The sequence below is a fragment of the Cryptomeria japonica genome, chromosome 10 (genome assembly GCF_030272615.1).
Source record: "Cryptomeria japonica chromosome 10, Sugi_1.0, whole genome shotgun sequence".
In the NCBI taxonomy this organism is placed as follows: domain Eukaryota; kingdom Viridiplantae; phylum Streptophyta; class Pinopsida; order Cupressales; family Cupressaceae; genus Cryptomeria; species Cryptomeria japonica.
The window spans coordinates 369418893-369443695 of NC_081414.1; the positions used below are offsets into that span (position 1 = coordinate 369418893).

The following is a 24803-nucleotide window of genomic DNA, read 5'->3' on the forward strand; positions in this document are numbered from 1 at the left end:
TTGCACAATTTATCCCCTAGCTCATCCCAATTGTGAATAGAGTTAGGAGCTAGTCCTCTGTACCACTGAAGGGCCTTTCCCTTGAACGAGGTATCAAGAAGCCTCACTACAACATTGTCCTTAGTGACATCAAATACCATGCAAATGCTTGCCATATCTTATATATGCTTCTCCAGGGAGGTAGATGTCTCTCTCATGAAAAATGGTATAGCTTTTAAGGATGCTATTGGAATGTCATTCTTTTGGGCTAGTACTAATGGACTACCACCATTGAAGGTGACAAAGGTATGTGCTCTTGGGATTGCTGTCTGAAATAAGGGCATGTTAAGGTGGATAGAAGGGCCTCTAGGCTATGTTAATCTTGTAATAGGAGGGGTAGATTGAGACCTAGGGGGTGTAGATGTATTTGCTTGAGTTTCCCTAACTGGTGGTAAAGAAAGCCTACCTCTTCTACTCTTGTAATTTGAATAAGGAAGTTGGATAAATTGAAAAGTACCTCTAGATGATGACCTGGTGTGTCTCCTTGGCATAAAGCTGCAACTCGTATCACCGAGAGTCTGAACTGTTCCTCTAGAGAGTCACCAAGTGCTTGATGTTTGCCTCCAAAGGTTAATTTGCTAAGATCAACATTGAATCCTTAGCAAGAATGTTGAAAAGTTGTCCCACCGAGCGTACCAAAAATTGTTAACACAAAACTTTGCACCCTTGGTGATCAGGTTTGACCACCAACCTTGTGAAACATTGAATCAGCCTCTCAAGAGTGGGACCTTGTGCTATTGTGAGTTTGAATCTTTGAAGAAGGCTGACTTCCTCTTCAATATGACTGTAGAGTGTTGGACTATCCCAACATTGAAAAAACTAATCTATGGTTTGACAAGGAAAAGGGGGAAAGAGAATGGTTGCATGAAAGAGGTAAAATAGGGTTTGCACCTAGACTGAAATGATCATCTCCCCTCCCTATAACTGCACATAACATCAATAAAACCACCTAGAAGATACACAAGTTTCTATCCGAGTCTAGCTTTCTAAGACTGAGTCAAGGTTGGAATTATTAACAATTGCAGAGGAACAAACAATGTTCTCAGATGCCACTCTAAGATAAGTCAACACTATCGCACATGTTGAGAAAAACAAGAAAAAGATGCATTCATACAAATATGCAAGAAAATACATAGATTTGCATAAATTGAAGCTAGGTAAGACGAGTAGATTCTTTTAATGGAGAGGCAAGGAAAATTTATAGATGCAAAGAGACATGAGAATTCTGCATGAGAAAAGAAGGGAGAAGATGTGAACTAAATGTTACAAAATTGCCTTTATAGTTTAGGAATTACTTAGATGGTTACATTGAGAAAAACCTAACCCCACTCGAGTTAGGTTACAAAAATATCAAAGGAGAAGGAGAGATTAGATCCGAGATTTGATGGCGTGCTACAACTAGCTCTACCTCTGGAAGAGCGAAAAAACCCTCGCTCGATGAAGTAATCCTTGCCAACAAGCATGGCTGAGCACACTTTTAGGGACAAAAGTCTTTGTTCTACATTAAAGAGGGCATGGTGGCATATGAAAATGACCTAAAGGGTTGCATCTCAAGTAATGATGAGCAAATTTGGTGGTTGGAGGTCGATCGGATCAGACATGAGGCGTCAACCTGAGCAGGAAGAACATCTCGACAGTCGAGTTGACAACAACCCACCTGCAAAAGTTCTAATGCCAACGACCTCCATAAATTCAAATTTTGACCATTGATATAAGAGATTTGCGTGAAGATGGATGCACGAGATCTCTCCATCTAGGCCTCCAACATACCCAATTGATGATTAAAACATGGCTGTTGGATCAAGCCTTTATGAAGATCCGACGACCACAATTGGTTGACATGGCATCCCGGGTCCATGTATCCTTGGTTGTGTTGACTGCTTACTGCACTATATTCTTACCTTGCAACATCCCCACGAGTCCCTTTTAACCTAGTGGGATAAATATTTTGTTTTGATTTTTCCTTGCTTTGTTATCCCGCGGGGCCATTTGTGTCTTTGTTTCCTCTCATGGGATAATAGTTTCTTTGATTTACTCTTGTTTCGTTATCTAGCGGGAGCTTTGATGCCTTTTCTCAACCTCATGGGATAAGCCTTAAGGTCTTTTCTTGCTTTTTTCTTATCCCATGGGCCATTTGTGTCCTCGAATTTATCCCACAGGATAAACAAGATGCTTTGTAGTTTCTATTTGCTCCTTATCCCCTGCCATGGCTTTGTGCCCATCTTTGCCCCGTGGGATAAGAGTTTCTTTGATTTACTCTATCTTCTTTGTTTCCTTATCTCGCAGGACCTTATCCCATGAGATAAGGTTTTCTCTTTGTTTCACCTTGCGGGATAAGCCAAAAGTCTACCTGCCTTTGACTTCTCTTATCCCACGTGGTCTTAACTGTCTTCATTTATCTCCATGGGATAAGCGGTCCAAGCTTTATCTTTGCTCTCTTATCTTGTGGGACCTTATCCTGCAAGATCAAAACCTTGCCAAACACTTAGCCGACTTGATCCCGCCTCGGTGGTCAATAACACGACTTGTTATTGATACATCATATAACCCTTGTGTTATATGACTTTGGAAAACTATGAAGAAGTAGCTAACTCTGCTGAGACTGATAACACGAAGCATTATTGGTCTTGGACAACACAAAGTGTTAGCCACATTGAAATCTTGGAATTGATTCCTACAATGTTTGGCACAAAAAATGCCAATAGTAGCTTCACCAGAGACATCTACAACTGGATTTTCAGAGGGTGCATCAAGTGCTGCTTCTTTCTCAACAAACTGTTGATCTACTTGACCATCAGAGACTTCTATATGCACTTGCGGAATAGAAGTGTCAAGATTTTGTCCTTCCAAGTGGGAGGCATCCTGGGGTTGATTTACCTCATGTCTCAGCTCAAGCAATAAGTCTTTCATAATTTGTTCTATTTCTCTTGCACCTTCATCGATTTCTCCAAGCATAATTCTATTAACTCTTCTCTTGCTTTTGAATTTTTCTTTTGCCAATTTTAATAATCTTTCAACTTCATCCCTAGAGATGGTTGAATAGGTATTCACCAAAACATACTCCTACATTTCTTCATCTTTTCGGCAGACAGTATTTCTCCAGATATCAAGGATATCACACAAATCCTTAGGCAGCTCGGATGACAACTCAATTAGAGCTCTATTGAAATTATTTCTCTCCTCTCCTTATCATCTGCATTCTCATAATATACACCAAGATTTTTCAAATTTCCATCCTTAGTGATTTCTTTCTTTATATCTTCTAAGGATTTAGGAGGAATAATCTCAATCTTACCAGATTGCAAGGCTTCAGATTTCTACTTCCTAGTTCCCTTAGACTTTCCGGATGGCTCACCTTGAATCTTTGTCTTCTTAGAGGGTGGAGCATCACTAGATGGCTTTCTGACTACTCGAGCATAAGTAGTAGTTTTCTTGACTTTACGAAATTCTTCATCCGACTCTGCCTCCTCCTCTGCTCCAACATACTACCTAGAAGGCTTCTCCTTTTTCCTCTTCTCAAATCCACAAGTTGATATTGTAGGCTTGGGCTTGGGTGGAAGAACTAGTTTCTTTACTCTAGAAAGAGGTGCCAACTTACTAGGTTTAGCTTTGGGTTGCATAGAAGTGTTTGCCAGTTTGGGCTGTGGATTGATTACATATTCTTCCCTTAGAATGTTTTGAGCTCTTGCCCTCTGTACAACTTCCTTCGTCAATCCCATCTTCTCTGCAACAACCTCCGCTTCCTTTTTGATCTTCCTCTTTCTTCTGGCACCAGTGAACTATTTATGCAGACTTAAGTCTGTTGGCATTTGCATGAAGATTGCATTAATGATATGTTATGCTGTCATTGATGTTGATTTGATAAACCCTAACTGATTAAGTCTAGTGAATTGGTTATATTGGTTTATGATCTGATCATGAGCGGTAATGATTATGACATGTATGCATATTGTATGAAGAGAGTTTCAAAGTGTTTTTGGCGCATTGAGGTAACAAATCTTGTCTTGGGAATGAGCAAGTACATTGCATGTAATGCAAAGCATGTGATGAGTTTGCATCGATGAAGCGGTGATCAAGGAGCGGCCGAGGCTTTCTTGAATGAAGTGTAGAGATTGTTATGTAATCCAACAATCATACTTGAACCGACTTGTTTGTAATCTCTATGTGAATTAGGTTTTTGTTGTGTTACCAACCTAGTTGATTTGTTTATAAGGTCGATGAGTTGTTTAGTTTAAGAGTTGGAAAAGTTTTTTTTGAGTGTGTGGTTGCCGAACCAGATGATGTATCTTCAGTTTGATTAAAGGCAGATAGGAGCATGAAAAGAATTTGAACAAGTAAGTGTAGTGCTATTCAAATAGATTAGAAAACCCTTGTTGTTTTCTAACAATTACAACAGTTAAATCCCCTAACCGGGTAAGCTCTAACAAGCTTGGTGTTACTCATATCCTCTAACAAGGTGATCCATTAGCTTGGATTCTAAATCCTTTACAAAGGTTACTCCTCACAAGGTATTGCTTCTAACAAGGCATTATAGTCAATCCCTTAACCGGGTGGTCCCTAACAAGATCTGTTCTTAACAAGAATTTTTGTAAAATCTTTAACAGGCTTGGATCCTAACAGGGTGAACTTCAAAAGAGTTCAAATAGTTATCTTGTGAGTCTCATCTCACCGTGGTTTTTCCCATTTGGGTTTCCATGTCAAAAATATTATTTCAAGTGGTGAATGTTTTTGTGGTTATGTTTTCTATGGTTGATTTGCTTAACTACTTAATCCATTTTGATAAGTCATGATAACCAATAGCAACATGAAATGAAGTTTTACTTATGTCAGTAAAAGTATTTGGATGTTTGTGAATTTCAAGTTGTTTACTGTTAATCTGTTGTAATAGTCAACCGATTTAGCTTGACAGTTTTATCTTGATAGTGATATTGCATTGATAGTTCTAAGTTTACTTTGAGAGATTGATTTAGAGATTGGTGAAGTTTATCAATTTTTCCATCTACTGATTCACCCCCCCTCTCAGTAGTTGACCAGATCCTTGTTTTTTCATCATACCATCAAAGTCCTTTTCCTTGAAAGTACCAAATATTTCTTCTTTTGGATCTATCAGTTGGCTTAGTAGGTGTTGAACATATGCTTTAAGCATGATAACATCAACTTCATACCCCATGGGCATGATCCAAACTATCCTAGGCCTAACCGCTTCCATTTGACATCGATTTTTATCAACCATGAAGCAAATAGTTTTCTCATACTTCTCCACAATCTTCTTAGGGATTCTTTCTCTGCTCTTCATGGTGGTTTGAAATGTCTTGAAATAGCCCCGCAATGTGGATATTCTCATTGTAGCATCTCCTATTCCCCACAATTCCTCCTTGATTTGCATTGCCACCGATCTATCATAGGTCCATTGGACCTTTCCTTTTATATCAGGTATCTCATTCAATAAATATAAGGCCAAACAAATATGAAGAGACCCATACTTAAAAGTGTGCTTCTTGTCTTGCTTGATTTTCTTCAAATTACTCATCAGTTCATCAAGAAGGACTGTGCACAGATCATACCTCTTGTCATCCTTGAGCATCTGATATGTTGTATATATTGCAGTTCCGGAGATGGAGTTATGTCTGCTTGATTGGTAGACCTTGTAACCAACCACCATCAATTCAAACCTCACATCATGCTCCAAGATGTCATTGATAGCCATTGCTCTATTGTCAAACTTGGAACCAGTAGTGTCTATCACAGTGTTATTCAATACTTTTCTTAGCCTAGGTACTTCATCGGTTTCACTTAGGCATGTCATAGCTTGAATTGCCTACTTAGTGATCTTATGAGGCCTATCAAGCCATATGAACTCATCATGGACTCGACTGAGGATATACCGGATCCATTCTGCTTCATCAAACAATGGGAAATGGACGAACTTTGAAAAACCCTTGTCTTGAAGAATCTTATATTTTGGTTTGAGGTTACCCAAGTTTTCCACTAGATGTTTGTTGTATAAGGACAACATATCAACATTGCCAAGCTCCTTGAGAGCACAATGGATGTATGCCCTAATATCCTCATTATGAAGAACGTCGTATGATATCGAAGAAAATGCTCCTTCTGGATCATCTTCAATAGATTTCAAGGGGTGTTTCTTGAAAATAAGTCTGGCTCTAAATATCAACAACTAACAGGGTAGCAATTCCAGATATTGATGCCATTTTAAATCTAGGGTTTGAAACGGATAGCTTCACGGAACAAATAAATACCTTTTAATTCAATCGAGCACAAGAAATTTCTTCTAAATCGCTGCAAGCTCGATTTTGATTGCCAAATCTCTTTTCTTCACTGCACTGCACTTTTCTCTTGATCGCTTTGTGACAAATAAACCTTTGAAATGCCCCTTTTAACCTCTGAAAACCTAATTCTATATTCTAATAAATGCTTCAACCGGTTACTATAATTTTCATGAAATTGCTTAACAGAGCCTCAAATCTCCATAAAATCTTCCGAATAACATCTGCACACATGATTTAAGCCATCTGCAACCTACCAAAATTGGTTATAGATCACTGAAGAGGGGGTTATATGAATCAACATGCAAAGTTCCCCCTAAGGCCAAAAAGCCCTAGTTACCAGATGAGGTTCCATCACCGGATTCAGGTGTGGAGCCGTTTTGCATATTGGAATATTCTTTCTTTACCCACATTTTTTTGTGTTGGTCTCTAATATCATCTACTTTTTCTTTGCCTTTCTCATTCGATTTGCCTTTGTTTACCAGACGAATATTCTTGCTTTTGTAGTATTTTGCAATGTGACTAGGCTTGTTGCATGCATGTCAAACAACATTTCTCTGCATAGGTCTAAAATTCATCTAATTTGGTCTCATCTTGCATTGGTTAGAGATATGTCCAAACATTCCACAAGCATAACATCTCATGTTCTGAAAGTTATTCAAAATTGCTCTGCACATGTTTGATTTGTGACCAAAATTGTTGCATATGAAATATTGATTGGTAAAGGTAGGACCATTGTTCACATTATTCATCATTCCATTGTTCATCTTACTTCTGCATTGATTTTCCATATGACCAAATTTATTGCAAGTAAAACATCTACCATTGAATTTATAAGCATTAGGTTGTCTAACCAAAGGATTCTTATTCTTAGGCTTTGCATTTCTTTGTCTGGAACTAAAGGATTCTCCTTTTTCATATCGAAGTCCTCTCATGTCTTTTCCATGTCTTTGACTATCCAATATCTCATCCAACCTTGTTGAGCTAGTATTGAATTTGTTTTTGTATTCATTTGCAGTAGCAAGTTCATCTCTTAAGGCAACAATATGTCTTTCAAGTTCTTGTCCATCATTCCTTGACTGTGTCAACTCAAGATTCAACTAATCATTCTCATAGGTAAGGTTGAAGCATTCATCTGATATGTCTTTCAATGATTGAGTTAGACTTTCTTCATTCTTCTTCTGGTCTTCAATCTCTTTAGTTAGCTTCATCACTATGGATTACATCTCATTCTTCAATACAACATTTTCTTTAGCAAGCTTCTCACTCATTAGACTTGTCATGATTCTCCATGCTTTGTTCTTCTTTTTATTTCAGTTTTTCCATCAGCTCTTTCCTCTTGCCTCTTGAAGTGTTCACTTGATCTTTCAAATCATTAATGAAGTCTTTAGCTGCATTCAAGTTTCTCTTCAAAGAACTTATCTCATTTCTTGTTGCATCAAGATCTTCAAGAGCCACACAAAGTTGTCTCTGCAAACTGGAATCCATTGATTCAATCTCCCAAACCTTCCTCGAGCAGTTAGGCTTCATCAGAGGAACTAGGCTTTGATACCAATTATTGGAATCAATGAAGACTGAGAGGGGGGTGAATCAGTGTTTTGTAAATTTTAAATTTGTTAATCTAATTCTTTAACCACCAGATGGGCATCAAAGAAAGTAAAGTGCAGAAACATAAAGCAAGAAACCATGCAACCATAACACCAAGACTTTTTATGTGGAAAACCAAATGGGAAAAACCACGGTGGGATTTGAACCCACACTATTATTCTACTATGGTCAGTAGCAAAACAATATTACATAAGGGAAATGCACTTACATTCAAGCACACTGCCTAGAGCTCACTACTCAAGTTAGAAAAATAGGGCTACAACCCCGGAGGAAGGCTCACTACCTTACAAGAGATTACAAACTGCTTACAGTAAGTAAAGAATTAGAAAATAACATCTGACTATGCCAAATATTAGTTTCAGTTAGGCACAAAATGATCCATTGCACTATTATGATAAATTGGTTTGTTCTACTTTACCATATCAACACAATTCTGAGTGCGCACGTGAAACTGCGCTCAATCGCTTGAAAAACACCACATAGATTATATTCGATACCTAATCCATTAACCCAAATGGTCTTATATATCCAAAAACTCAAAATTAATCACCCACAAGTTGGCTTCACCAAATATAAAAAACGAAACGTGTAGCTACAAGTCGACTTAGATCTGTTGCCGAACCATATATCAGACCCAAAATAAATGATTACACGCTTCCTATAGGTCTCACATATCACTCCAAACATATTTTCAATCATTGGGATTATCATAAGGAATCCAGTTACACAATACACCATAAAAAATGAAGAGTACTTTGTTTTACTCTTCTACCAGATATCGAACCTTCAAATAGGCGTAGGAATCAATACCGTAGGGTGGATTTGTTGGCAATATGGAGGAATTGATTATGTGTTGCATTGATGTCAACACTAGCTGTTATGGTTGGTGACCGATAGATAGGTTTTGGTTACCGGTAGAAGAACTAGTGTTACTGATAAGGGTTTAAGGTTTTACCGGTAGAGCTTTTACTGACAATATTTGATAGGATGCATAAGTGGTGTTGGTGCGGCTTCTAGATAGAATTCAGGATGTAGAAGGTGATCCTTGATCATGCCTCGACTGATTGGAGACATCGCTTTGGCATGGTGGACTCAGATTAGGTCTGGTACTTATCTAGGTTATGGACTGGTATCATGTGAACGTGTTCTCTACACGTTACTAAGATGTTTTATGGATTGGTTAATAATGTATTTCTCTAAAGCCGACATGGCATATCATTGTAATAAGGATGTACGTAATTATCTTATTATAATATCTTTTAGGTAGCCGACCTAATTGGTTTAGGCCTTAGGGGTTGTATAAATTGATGTAAGATCTCATTGTAGATCATGGATATGGGAATAAATTATGTTCATAGTCATGGAATGAAATATCATATGCGAAGGAGATCTAGTCGATCATAAGTGATCGAGTTGGGTTTAAGAAAGAGGTCAAAGGCCTCCGGTATTGAGCTTAATCGGGACTGTAATCAGGCATGGTAGATGCTATCTCTGGCAGTTCATTCTTCTGGATCATTGTCCAATTATCTTGAGGTGTTTATAACCTCTCTGTAGTCAGTGAGACTCCTTTGTAATGAGCAGTATGCTCTAGGCAGTGTGCCTTCCTACATGTGCAAGCCCCTTATTGTATCACATACTTTTTGCAGAAGTATCATCTGACTGTGGGTAGGCTTCCTACCGTGGTTTTTCCCTTTACCGGGTTTTCCACATACAAATCATGGTGTTATGTGGTATGGTTGCATTGTGTTAATTCTTTGTTTCATTGTTAAGTTTTATTGCTTATCGGCATGTGTTTCTGCTATTCCGGAATTCAATGTTTATGTGCTTCAGTTAAAGGTTATAAAGTGATTTGATTAATATAATTTGTTGACAACTGATTCACCCCCCCCTCTCAATTGTCCACCGATTATCCTAACAATTGGTATCAGAGCTTTGGTCCTCTTTTGCATAAGCTTAACCACTTGAGGTAGATCCTATGACAACTAATACTTCAAATCCACCGACAACTATTTTCAGAAGAGAAATTCCTAAGCTTGATGGAACAAATTATGGAATATGGAAAATTTGAATGGAGACTCATCTTAGATGTCTTGGTGAGGATATTTGGGAGATCACTGAGAAAGTATATACACCTTATGATCCGACATCTGGCAATCATGCTCCTGCAGATTTGGACAAGAATATTGAAAATGATTGCAGAGCTAGAGAAGCCCTCTTGTGTGCATTCACTAATCAACAAATCATGGGATTGACTGATAAATCATCTGCAAAGGTTATGTGGGATAAATTACAAACTCTGAATGAAGGTGACCCTATTGTTAAAATTGTTAAACTTGATGGTTACCAGGTAAGATATGAGAACTTAAAGATGGAAGATAATGAAATAATTGATACATTTATGGAAAGAGTAAATGAGATTATCATGGTAATTCAATGTTGTGGAGGATCTCTGAGTGAAGATGAAATAGTTTCCAAAGTTTTGAGAGCCCTTCCAATGAATTACAATATGAAGGCGACTACAATTAATGAACTAAGAACAATGGCAAACACTTCAGTTAACAGAGACATTGTGATTGGGAAATTATCTGCTTTTGGGCTTAAAGAATTTGGACCCTCTGGAGCTGCAAAGTTTGAACCTGCTTTTCATGCATCATCATCTACCGACAAAAGTGATTGGAAAGCCCTATATACAAAAGAATTGGAAGATATGAGGAAAGAGGATGAAGAATTTGAGCAACTTTAAGCCTAATTTACTAGAAGAGTACCTAAAGGACCAATAGGAAGTAAGTATGAAGGAAAAGCACCATTTAAATGTTTTGCATGTAATAATATTGGTCATTTTGCATCTAGATGTCCTGAAAGGAATGCAAGATTTGAAGAAAGAGTTAAGAAATCATTTAAGCCTAATCATAACAGATACAGATTCAAGAAAAATAAATAATGCTACATAGAAGATGAGGAAGGAGTAAGTGATGACTTTGAGGATGAACCGGCAAGAGACTCTGCTAGTGGATCTGACAATGGAAAGGAATGGGTGTTCTATGCTTTAAAAGAAGATGAACTGGAACCGGCTATCAAGAATGAAGAAAAGGCCTTGGCAGCAAAAGTTGAAGACAAGGATGAATGGGTAATTGATAGTGGATGCTTGCATCATATGACTGGAGATAAAAGAATTTTTTTGTCCCTTCAAGAATAAAATGGCGGTCAAGTCAGATTTGGGGATGACAAAGCATGTATGATCAAAGGTAAAGGTATCATTTCTCTAGATGGCAAGCATAATACTGATAATGTCTATTATGCAGAAGGTTTAAAGAATAATCTTTAAGTGTTGGTCAATTGGTGGATAAGAGATTCTAACTTCAGTTTAAAGATAGAAAATGCAAAATCATTAACAAAATGGTTTGGAGATTGCAACTGGTACTCAAACTGGAGGTAATATCTTTCACTTGAACACTGGTAATAAGACATGTTTGATTGTTCATATTGATGAGAGTTGGCTATGGCATAAGAGGTTGTGTCATGTTAATTTTTATTGTATTGTTAAGATCAGTTCAACAAAGGCGGTTAGAGATATACCTAAAATTATAAAGCCTCATAATCCAGTATGTAAGGAATGTCAATTGGGAAAGCAAGTTAGAACTTATTTTAAGAGCATACATGATAAATCTAATGATGTGCTTGATTTGATTGATACTGATTTATGTGGTCCAGCAAGAACTAGAAGCTTTCAAGGTGATAGGTATTTCATGTTGATAATTGATGATTATTTTAGAATGATGTGGGTGACTTTTCTTAGGGAGAAGTCTGAAGCTTTTGAGAAATTCAAGATCTTTAAAGGAAAGGTGGAAACAAAAATTGGATTGAAAATCAAATGTCTGAGATCAGATCAAGGCAGTGAGTTCACTTCTCATGAATTTAATAGTTATTGTGAGACAAATGGAATTAGGAGACAATTATCTGCACCCCGGACTCCTCAACATAATAGATAGTGGAAAGGAAGAATATAACCATTTTGGATGCAACAATAACCATGATGATGTAAGACAAATTGCCTCACATCTACTGGAGAGAAGCAGTGAGTACAACAATCTATACATTCAACAAAGTTCATATCAAAGGTGAAACCAGTAAGACCCCTTATGAATTATGGTTTGGACATACACTTACTATTAAATATTTCAGAATTTTTGGAAGTAAATATTATATCAAAAGGGATGATTCAATAGGGCAGTTTGATCCTAGATGTGATGAAGGGATATTTCTTGGATATTCAATTCAAAGCAAAGCATATAGATGTTATAACAAAAGATTGCAAAAAATTGTGGAGAGCACAAATATGGAAGTGGATGAGTAATACATAAATCAATCTATATCATATGACAGGGAACCGACAATGGAAATGATCATAACTGAACCGACAATGCCTCAACTGATACAAGACACTGAGACAGTTACACCAATACAATCGGAAAATTCAACTGTGACTGATGATCAAAATAGTGAACCTGAAGTTCAAAAGACACCAAGGTATCTAAGATTAAATCATTCTGAAGATCAAATCATTGGAGATAGGAACAAGGGAGTTATGACAAGAAGAAGACTAATGAAGAGGTATGTCTTATTTCTCAAATTGAACCAGCATCTGTTATTGAAGCTTGTAAAGATAAACATTGGTTAAAGGCTATGGAAGATGAATTAGATCAGATAGAGAATAATGAAACTTGGACTTTAGTTCCCCGGCCTAAAAATAAGAATGTTATTGGAACTAAATGAGGATGGTCAAGTTGTAAGAAATAAGGCTAGACTGGTTTGTAAAGGATATTCTCAAATGGAAGGAATTGATTATGGTGAGAAATTTGCACCTGTAGCTAGAATTGACGCTATTAGACTATTTCTTGCCTATGTAGCATATAAGAACTATAAGGTCTGTCAAATGGATGTTAAATGTGCATTTTTTAATGCTAAACTTGAGGAAGATGTATACATTGAGTATCCTGATGGATTTTCACTAACATGTGACAAAGATATGGTTTGCAGGTTAAGGAAAGCATTATATGGATTGAAACAAGCTCCTAGAGTTTGGTATGCAAGGTTGGATAAATATCTTTTGAAGCTTGGTTTTACTAAAGGCAGTGTTGGCAATAATTTATATTACAAGATCATTGATGATGATATTTTGATTATTGAAGTATTTGTTGATGATATCTTTTTTGGAGGTGAAGATAAATTGTGCATAGAATTCTCTAATAATATGAAGAATGAATTTGAAATGTCCATGATTGGTGAGATGAGATTTTTCTTAGGTTTGCAAATTACTCAAATTGACAAAGGCATATTTATCTGTCAAACTAAGTACCTAAGGGAATTGTTGAAGAAGTTTGGTATGGATAATTCCAAACGGGTAAGTACTCCTATGGTGAGAAGTGAGAAATTATCTATCAAAGAGACATCTGCACCGGTAAATTCGACAAGGTATGATTGGTGGCTTGTTGTATCTAACTCAAACTAGACCAGATATTATGAATGTAGTAAGTATTGTTTCAAGCTATCAAAGTAATCCTAAATAAAATCATGAGTGTGCAGTAAAGAGGATATTCCAGCATTTGCAAGGAACAACAAAATATGGCTTATGGTATTCTATAGATGATAACTTCACTTTATGTGCATATACAATTTTAGATTGGGCAGGAGATACTGATGACAGGAAGAGCACTTCTGGTGGAGCTTTCTTTCTTGGAAAGAAATTGGTTTTGATGGAATAGCAAAATTTTTTCATGCATTTCTTTATCTACTCCAGAAGCTGAATATGTTGCAGCAACAACTAATTGCACTCAAGTCTTGTGGATGAAGCAAATGTTGAAGGATATCAAGGTAAATTATAGTGAACCGGTAGTTATCTACTGTGATAACTCTGCAGCTATTGACATGTCTAAGAATCCGGTATTTCACTCTAAGACTAAGCACATATCAATAAAATATAACTTTATGAAGGACAAGGTGGAAGAAAAGGAAGTCAAATTGGTTTATGTGAACACTAAAGAACATATTGCAGATATATTCACTAAACCGTTGTCTAAGGAATCATTTGAGTATTTGAGAGACATGTTAGGGATATCTACCCCTCTGACAAAGACTTAAGTGATGCAGGTTGGCATTAGTCCGATATGCATCATCAACTTTATCCTTAGTTCTGGGTTGATGTAGTGGTACTACTACTCAGGGGGAGTAGTCAGCTTTGAGATTCACAGAATTTTGATATCTATGTCATATCTTTGGCATTGATGTCAAAGGGGGAGAGTTATATGTGAAAAATAATGTTTATGGGATTCAAATCAGTTTTAGATTGGATTGCACTCCTCAGGGGGAGTTGCTAGGATTTTTTAGTTTTTCATTGTTATATCTTCTATGAGAAATGTTTGGCTCTTCTTGGCACTTAGATGTTTTCTCTTTCACATCTAGTGTTGCCATCAATGCCAAAGGGAGAGATTGTTGGCAATGTGGAGGAATTGATTATGTGTTGCATTTATGTTTTATCATTGATGTCAATACTAGCTATTATGGTTGGTTACCGACAGATAGGTTTTGGTTACCAATAGAAGAACTATTGTTATCGGTAAGGGTTTAAGGTTTTACTAGTAGAGCTTTTACTGAGAATCTTTGATAGGATGCATAAGTGGTGTTGGTGCGGCTTCTAGATGGAATTCAGGATGCAGAAGGTGATCCTTTATCACGTGTTGACTGATTGGAAACATCGCTTTGGCATGGTGGACTCAGATTAGGTCTGGTACCTATCTAGGTTATGGACCGATATCACGTTAACGTGTTCTCTACATGTTACCGAGATGTTTTATGGATTGGTTAATGTTGTTTTGGTCTAAAGCTGACATGGCATATCATTGTAATAAGGATGCATCTAATGATCTTATTGTAATATCTTTTAGGTGGCCGACCTAATTGGTTTAGGCCTTAGGGTTTGTATAAATTGATGTAAGATCTCATTGTAGATCATGGGTATGGGAATAAAATATGTTCGTGTTTGTGGAATGAAATATCATATGCGAAGGAGATCTGGTTGATCATAAGTGATCGAATTGGGTTTAAGTAAGAGGTCAAAAGCCTCTGGTATTGAGCTTAACCGAGACTGTAATCAGGCATAGTAGATGCTATCTCTGGCAGTTTATTCTTCTAGATCGTTGTCCAATTATCTTGAGGTGGTTATAACCTCCAGTGAGACTCCTTTGTAATGAGCAGTATGCTCTAGGCAGTGTGCCTTCTTGCATGTGCAAGCCCCTTATTGTATCACATACTTTCTGCAGAAGTATCATCTAACTGTGGATAGGCTTCCAACCGTGGTTTTTCCCTTTACTAGGTTTTCCACTTACAAATAATGGTGTTATGTGGTATGGTTGCATTGTGTTAATTATTTGTTTCATTCTTAAGATTTATTGCTTACTCGTATCTATTTCTGCTATTCCGGTATTCAATGTTTATGTGCTCCAGTTAAAGGTTATAAAGTTGTTTGATTAATATAATTTGTTGACAATTGATTCATCCCCCCCTCTCAGTTGTCCACCGGTTATCCTAATAGGATCGATGTGATAATCTACTTCATATACCTAATCAATTAATCACCGAAAACAAAACTGCTTCACTGGAAATCATAAAACTGTATATTGAGTTGCATTGATAGTCTTAGTCCAGAAGTATTATATCCAAAACATATGGTTAACCAAAACTTCATACCGAATCAGATCAGTAGACTGAGTTGCCATCAATGACAACTCCTAAGAATCTACAAGCATCGGGCACCATCAATCTTCACCGGAGCATCACTGAAATACCAAAGGCCAACACTAAGTCAAATCGAAGTCTTCTTTTGAATTAGTTATAATTTCCTATTTTCCCCTCTCCTATATATATGAAGGTTATCTTTGTAATAAAGATCTTTTTTCCATCTTTGTTTGCAACAAAACTCTGCCAAAGTGAAGAGCAAATTGAGACTCGATGTTCATTTTGTAAATTTGTAATTTAATCAAGAAAGAGAAGAGATTGGCATTTAAACTTTGTTTTGAGTTCAATCTTTTATGTGGTATGAATGTTCTTATGTCATTTATATCATATGTTCTTGAATGATTAAATTTGGTTATAGTTATTAGTGTTGAATATTGAAGAACTTTGAGTGTTTATAAGTAATCTTTGAGTTACTTTGAAAATTCAGAAATTGGGAACTAGTTGAGAAAGAATTTCTTTAAGTCTGAACTTATACAAGTCATCTCCGAAAGTTGTATTTAAAGGATAGAAAGTAGAATCTTTGTGCTATATGAACTATCTAGCTAGAGTAGAATATCTTTTAATATATTTGTGAGTCTTTGAGATGACAATATATTTGGGTCACTGTGGTTGATATGAATCTTAGTGCATAAAAAGAGTCTTTGAGTTCTTAAGTGTGCAAATTCCCGTCCCTAGGTCATTTTTAGAAAAGGGAAGTAACATAAGACTTTGTTCTTTCACAGACACTTTACTTTCCATTTTAGTTAAGTATAATATTATTGCAAGTTTTCAAAGTTATTTAAGTTAAGGGAAAGTCTATTCTTAAAAGAGAATTGGATATAACTGGTTTTGAAAGAAGAGAACCAAGTTGTTATTGTACCCTGGATTAGTGTAAAGTTAGCAGGTAGGGAAAATAGAAAATAGTTACAAAAGAAAGGGGGGGCCTTCTCTTATAATTAGGAGGAATTGTATCTTGCCTTCTGAGAGATATCGTTCTGTGTGCTGTCGTGAAACACACATTTTGTGAACCTTCATCAGCTTACAAAACTTTCACCCGACATGTTGTTTGACATCGGAGACAGTGAGCCAAAGGTCTCTTTCAACATTGTAGCTTAGTGAAAGTTGTGCTACAGTGGTGGATTCTTTATTTTCCCTTCTTCTTCTGGGTAGTAAGCCCTTTTCTGGTGGTTTTAAGCTGGGCAGTGAGCCCGCCTATAGTGAAAATTCTGGCAATGAACCACCCTTTGTAAAAATCACCTTAACCAATGTCACCCTAATAGGTGTTTTATACTCGAGAACTAGCATTCTCCGTGGTTTTTCCCCTCTTGGATTTTCCACATCAAATCTGGTGTTTCATATGTGTGCTCTATCATGCTTATATTTGTTTATGGTTAAGAAATCATGAATTAGTTTACCGGATCTATTTTTGTGGAATAAATAAAATATTTTAATTGACAACTAATTCACCCCCCCTCTCAGTTGTTCGAGATATTCAACAAAGTGAATTATTTTATTGTTCTCACTTTTGAAGAATAATAATATACTTGTCCTTATTCTCTAGAGGATTTTTTTCTCGAAAGGGTTTCTCCATGTAAATTTGGTGTCTCTTTTGGTATGCTAATTTTATGTTTATGTTTGAATGGTACAATCACATGTTTATTTCAGATTTGGCAATCTATTTTAAAATGTAGTCATTTAAGAAAGCTAATATTAGCTTTCTTCACCTTGTTTCTCAACATCTCAACAATCTATTTACACCAATATTGAAAGTACATTGTGTTGTACTACTGATAAAAATATTCTAATATCTGTCCATATGAGATATAAACTGTAATTGGTTTAAAATGTTGTGTTGTACTAAATAGGAACTTTTTTTTGTAAATGAGAATATGATTTATTCTTTAGTAAAAAATAGTCAATGAGTTAAAATTTGGAAAGATTTATGAATCCTAGTTTTGAATGGAAGTTGCTCTTTTATTTTATTATAACAAGAGAAAGAAGTTGTGCAAGATATGCATTCAAATTTTTTATGGTCTTTTATTAATGAACTAGTGTGTTCATTACACCTTGTCATTTAGTTATTACAAGGGTGAAAAGTGTATTTCTAGCACTTTCCCCTTTCATCTTGGGCTGACTTTAATTGTTTGTTTCTAATGAAATCATATAGTGTGCAAATGGTGTATTATTGTATAAAAGTTGGCATTTTACCTAAACCTTAACCAAACCCAATCGCCTATCCCCCGAGAAATTGAATCCAATATTTGTATTCCTTATTTCTTATTGAATGCTAATCACATGTGTTTTTATGGTCCATGAATTCCAACATTAAGTGTAATCCTAGGCTTAAGCCGACAACCAGTTATTACCCACCAACTTAAGTCTAAAACATTCAAATTTACTCACTAGGGAATTGACTAAAAGGACAAAGCCCTAATTCATTTAGACATCATGAGATCATTTAATATCACTCACTATAGACCACTTATATTATCATATCATAGAAAAATCATCAACATTTGCATTTATAAGGATAAATCTAAATATTTGCATTCTACTTGACATGTTTGTGAACTTGTTTGAAATTGCTTAATTGATTCAAGGGTTTGGCAAAAGTCCAAAGTGGGAAGCTAGTCAATATCTAATCCTAGCATAGCAAACTCTACTCGTGCTCTTTAACACCACCCTATCCATATAATTAAAGGTGAACAAATTTATGAAGAAAATAAGCATTGGATTGAGAATCACATATATCAAGTTGAAACCACATATCAAATTCAAGGCCACAATCATTTCTCAATCTCATATCTCACATCTAAAACTAAGTACCCTTATCTATTTTTATCGAATTTATAACATATTTGTATATATTTTTTTTTAATTTATTGTTATTTAATTTTATTGTATATTCATTACTCTCAACCTAGATAATTAGAAGAAAAACATCTTTTTGATTTATTTTTAATTAGATAATCTTTACTAAATTCTTCGATCCTAATAATGCATCGTATATACATTACAATATATTTTATTTTAAAAAATCAATTAAAACCATATGAATGGGATACTCCTTTCCTTAAAGATGCAACATATTAACTAGAATAACACATTAAGAAAGAAAAATAATTTTGCATTGTTAATATCAACAATAGATTTATATCAAATATCCACAAGCTGACATTCTTTCGTTCCAACTAAAGAACCGTTATTTAAAAGAAATCAATTCCACAATTTGCTCACTCTAAAAAATGGCAACCATCCTTCATCACCCCCTCCCCCTACAATACTATAATAATTGATTTGCCTCCAATGAACATTGTCAGGCTTCTATAATAACTACACACTTCTCACACTTGGTAAACGTATTACCCAACCGCACAGAATGGGTTACAGTGGAGATAATAACCATCTCGTATATTTAGACAAAAGAAAAGGGCCCCACCCAAAAAACCAGACCCTAACTTTGCTGTAAACATTTCTGACCTCAAACAAACCTTGTATGAAAACATCTCAAAACCTGTTATAATAAGACTCATACAGCAAAAAGCCATGAATCAATCACCATATTCTTCTTAGATGTTCAATGCATTTTTGGCATAGCTGCATCTGTGCTTAGATTTCCAATGGATGTTCAATGCCAACCTGATAGCTTTTGGTGTAATAAAGCTGTGAATATAGGCAAAACAATCAGCCATCCAGCATCTCCCTCTGTTCAATATCACCTATAATGTTTAAGGAACATATCTGATTGGTTTCTCAATATTCAGGCTGCAGCACCATTAGAACATTGACCTGTTAAGATTAAGAAAAATTAGTTCACTGCAATTATAATTCCCAGAAACATGGTACAACTAAAGTTGAAAGCAAACAATGCATAATTCTGAATCTCAAGCACATCTTGAGGAAGTAAGAGGGTACATCTGGTTCAGTTAGTTCACTGGGTTGTACCCAACTAATGGGTGTTACCTTCTCCAGAGTATAATACTTAAGTAGAAGTTTCTTGATAATGACCAATAAAAAACTATTTGTGCTGGAAAATGAATCAGCTCATTGCACTAGTGAGGCTTAGAAATAGAAGCACAATTCACCTTAGATTGCTAGCATTCTAAATGACAAACACTCAACTGAAGGGTGTTTTTCTTCTCTATGAATGTTGAGGAGCAGAAATTCCTCTGCACAAATTAAACATGTCCCACAAATAGAAGTATTTTGGCTATGGAACAGGAGGGCTAGCATATGGGTTTGAAGGAAACAAAGCAAGGTGTTTCACTATTGTTAAGATTAGATGTTTTAACATACAGAAGCTGAGGATAACAGCAGGGAGAGTTATTACCTTTCTTGATAGGAGAACTGTACTTGATTACATGAGATCACTGTAGTTCCTGGCTTTAAGTTCTACCTTTCTGAGGTCTCGTAGGTGTTGAGCAATTTCTTGAAGAAGCTTCATACCCTCATCACCCTTTCTCAGTGATTTTATGGTGTGTTTGAGGAACTCCCTATCAGCTTCAAGAGCCTGCAATCTCTCGTATAAATTGTACACTTCTTCTTCGATAACAAGCCTATTGTTGTCTGTTACAACCATAGAAACATTATGCCAGTCATTAGACCGATCTGCTAAGGACAACTCTTCTGCATGATGCAATGAATCTTCTTCAACATTTGTGGCATCAAACAGAGGAAGAAGCCTTTTTCCTTTGCCCCCTCCTACTCTCCTAGCAGTAGGAGTTCCATTGCCATTCATTGTTTCCACAGTTTCTTTGTCTTCATCACTTTCTTTCATGTTATCCTCTATTCCATTTGCCTCTGGATGAGCCATTCCAGCTTGATCATCATTGGCAAACGTGTGAAGCTTCTCCTCCAAAACTTTTAATTGCTCCAAAATTGATATCCTTTCCTCCTCAAAATCAACCAGTGACTCATCCAAACTAGTCCTCTGTTCTGTATCAACATACCCTCTTCCCACGCTCATGATCAAGTCAGATGGGGTATTTTGGTTAATCTCCCCTGCTTCCAATTGATCATTGACATCATTAGGATCAGATGAGACATCATCACTATTATCGCTCAGGGAAGAGCTTGAAGATGTCCTGTTTCTGCAAGATTGATTCTCGGGTGTTTCTTCCCCTTTCTCTGCAGAACTTGGTCTTTCATTTTCATAAGTCCTCATTTTTTTCTCCATTCTCCTCTCTTTTGCTTCATACTGTAGCAATCTCCTCCTGCAAAGATCAAGTTCCTTCTCTAATTCCTGCTTTTCTTTTTCTCTCTTCACAAGAATCTCATTCAACAGTTGTAGAGCTTCCTGATCATATTCAGATTGCTCCTCCATCATCCTTTGGTATTGCAAGGCCTCCATTTGTACTGCTGCTTTTTCCTCTTGTAGCCTTGTGATCATAGCCATAGTTTGATTTGCAGCAATTGCAGCAGCATTTCTTTCTTCTTCCAACTCTGAGTATAAAGTATTCAGAGCCTTCCGCTCTGCCTCTAGTGCACGCTTGAGGCGATCAGCTTCAAATTCTCCATCAATTTCACTTATAATACTTCCATCAAGAGAGTCTGGACTAGATTCCTTCCTATCAATTTGCATTCTTTTATGTAGAAACTGAATACCTTCTATGGACCTTGGTGTTTCAGAGGCTCTGTCTTCATCCATTTTGTCAGCTTCATTGTGCTCTTGATGACCAGCCTCAGTGCTATTCTGATCCAAATTTTGGATAGAATTGCCATCCAGGTCTCCCAATGCAGGTCCATTACATCTCTGATCTTCTCTGGTTGTCACATCAATGTACTCGGAGACTGCAAGCAAATTGTAACCAGTTCTCCCTTATTGTTAATTCCATTTCTTGATCTTCCATATAAATACAAAATAGTACAACAACAAAATTCAACAGCAAGGAATATTCTGATCATGGAAAGACCGTGATTATCAAGGGATGTGGGGTAATATCACAAGATAAATATCAATGAATATTTGGGTAACATCACAAGATAATAAACCAAAAACCACTAATTAAAAAGGGTTCAGCAAAAGGAGAAAGCAAACTGTTACCATAACTAGAGATTTACCTGCATCAATCTCTTCTCTTCTGGAATCCACGTCCAGAGCATCAGAAATCTCCATTGTTGCTTCTTCAGTCACAAGAAGATTGGGTGTTGCTTCTTCAGTCGCAACAAGATTGGGTATTGCTTCTTGAGTAGCAACATATGTGGATGTTTCTTCTTCAGCGGCAACATCAGTGGATGTTGATTCTTCAGTGACAACATCAGTGGATGTTGTTTCCTCATTGCCAATTTCAGTGGGTTCTGTAACTATTTCAGGTGAACGAGGATCAGCTTCTGATCCCTTGATCCCATCCATTTCTGAATCCTCTAAATCTTGGGTTTCATCAGCAACCCCTTCACTATTCAGAGAAGCAGTGTGATCATCTATATTCACTGGGAAAGGCTCAGAAACGGCAATAGTATCCTCCAATGGAAGTTCAGTGTAATCCTCGTTGGTGATTTCTGTAGCATTATCCCCTTGTTCTGTCACAGCAACACAATCTCTTTCTTCAACTAGTTCCACCTCCGCAGGGATGTCCTCAGCATCAGGGGACGCCTCAAAAGATTTTGGCAGGAGGTCTACAGAACCAGCATAAGAACATGTCGTGTGCGGGTCTGAATCATCTCCATCATCCAAGCCCTTCGTGACGACTTCAGATGCAATCTCCTCTAATTGCAAGCTGTTGCAAGTACTGTCCGCAGCAGCTACTTCGTTTTGATCCTCTGCATCTTCTATGGATGCTTCAATTTGATTCGCCACATCTTCTATGGATTCTTCATTTTGATTTCCCACATCAGCAGAAGCTTGAATTAATCCCTCCACGTCTTCTGTAGCTTCTTCAGAAGTCGATTCAAGAGGCTCTTCAACAAAGGCTAACCTCTTGATGACCTGATCATTGGCTGTGTCCTCGATTACCATTTCTGTAATCGTCACGTCAGGTACCATTCCACATTCTTGTGTGGTAATCTCAGGATATGCTATTCTCTTATCAACAAAGATATCAGGCTGGATGGTCACTGCAGAATCAACATCATCCTGAAAAACTTCAAGACTTCTAGGCTCAATTTGAACCTCATCAGGTGCTTCACTACAATGGGTTTCAGAAACATCCTTGGCGTTTTCTTCAAGGTCAATTGAGTTGCTGTCCACCTTCTCCTCTCTTGACTCCGTTTCATCATCTGATAGGATTGTTACAGATGATGATGAAACAACATTAGATTCATTGGGAGAACTCACAAACACCTCTGAGATCTTGACCTGGGTGCCTCCACAGACACAGACAGATTGTTTTTTCAATCCATTCTCGCCTTCCAATGCTCTTTCTAGACAATTTCCAGCATAATCCAATGTATTCCATTGGGGTTTGAGGATCGTATCATCCTTCCCATCAAACAAAATAGTTTTGATAATATTATGGGAATACAATTTATGAACCAAAGGAGCATTGCAGCAAGTGCACAATTCCTCACTTACCCAGCCATTCATTGGTTTCTCGTCTGGCTCTGCACCTCGTGGCTTGAACTCATCAACGTGACCATTTGTCAGCAACCCCTTGGCAACTGTTTTCTTTGGCAGATCAAAGCCCATGTCTGCTACCAGAGACATACATGTGATCCAGCTTGGCTTGCTTTCATTGTTTTCTGCAGAGCAATGAGTAGGCATTGAAAATGCACAATCCTCACACATTCCATGAGCATCTGCCAATTTCCTGTGATTTCGGCAATAACCCAACAAGGAAATCTCCTTAGCATGGCGATCGCATATGAGCTTTCTGTAAAAGTCGGGCTCTTTTGGCTCTAGGATATGGTCCAATCTAGAACACCATAAGCAAGGTGGTTGTAAACCGAAAAAACTAGCAAACTTTGTGGTTATGTATTGAAACAGAGCACTAATCAGCAATAGTAATATTAGCATCCATTCAAGTACTGCGTAAACCAATATTGTGGTCAGTCTCCATGAATTTCGCTTTAAAACCTTGGCAAAACCATTGGAAGCCATGACTACTCAATACAGACAAAGAAGGATTTGATAGCTTATGGACGAAATAGGAGCAGGAGGTCTACTCCAAAATCAATAAACTCTTCAGCAACTATACAGCAAAATCGGAATGGTGGGTACGAAGCTAACAGACCCAAAAGAAAAAAATCAGTTCAAGATCTATCAATCCTAATAGCTATACACATATATGGGCAGTGTAAAAGAATCTTAAAAATGTAAAATCTGAACAAAACTCTTCAAAACCAGGTAACAGAAAACAATCAAAAACCTCTTATATGTCTGCAAGTTGCAGAGGCAAGAACAAACTCCTTCAACTTAGATTTGGGATTGGAGGGTAGATGGAGAAGAATTTGAAGAGGCAATCGGGCATCCAAAGGAAGGAATAAAGAGAAAGGAAAGACTAGGAAATACAAAAGCTTGGAAAGAACTGAATTTGTCAGAGGGAAGCTAGGTGTTTAAACTTTGACAAAAGTAACAGTACCCACTAACTTTCTTTAACAGAATAGCTTGCCTCATTTACTTATACACATTACACATACTGCTGCACCATTGAGCTCTTTGAAAGTGAATAAAGAGGTTTTGTGTTGGACTTTTTTCCAAAGGTGCAGCATCACCGTCCTCCTCTGTATATACACATATATAAACGTATGCAAAATGATGTGTCTCAGTCATGAGCCACCACCATAATCTTTGCTTTTGCAATAATCATGCTTTCATGATCAGAAATGATAATGTTTAATAGGAACAGGAAATCTAAGCCTCCTTGAATAAAATTTTTGAGGGAATTAAGCTAGGTATGTAATGAGATTTTCCTCTTTTCCTTTTTTTTTCCAAATTAGATGTCAACTCAAGACGACAAGCGTGACCCATTTCATCAATTACACCTGCAAAATGAGGTTATCCGAATTTTCTTGTTACCGATGCTCAACTAACAAGTAAAGTATAACAATTTGCAGTACATTGGATTCAATTACCTTATTAGAAACGGCATTACAGTTACTCAAGAGCAATTATAATAATCCTTGGTTTCGGGTTATTAGAATTTAAAATCATTTGATCTAAAG

General features: G+C 36.8%; 1 protein-coding gene across 1 annotated transcript; it reads right to left on the minus strand.

The window, feature by feature from the left end:
- Positions 1-18810: 18810 nt before the first annotated feature.
- On the minus strand, positions 18811-24508 carry LOC131079961 (myosin-binding protein 2). Its single transcript, XM_058017997.1, has 3 exons — positions 21765-24508; positions 20035-21494; positions 18811-19493 (listed from the first exon to the last, which is right to left on the minus strand). Exons 1-2 carry the CDS (start codon positions 23737-23739, stop codon positions 20062-20064), a joined length of 3408 nt encoding a protein of 1135 aa, XP_057873980.1. The 5' UTR covers positions 23740-24508; the 3' UTR covers positions 18811-19493; positions 20035-20061.
- Positions 24509-24803: the final 295 nt, after the last annotated feature.

Coding starts and splice junctions, on each gene's coding strand:
- LOC131079961 (XM_058017997.1), bottom strand. CDS start 23,739: ATGGCTTCCAATGGTTTTGCCAAGGTTTTAAAGCGAAATTCATGGAGA. Junction 21,495..21,764: donor AAGAGAAGAGATTGATGCAG/GTAAATCTCTAG, acceptor ATTTGCTTGCAG/TCTCCGAGTACATTGATGTG.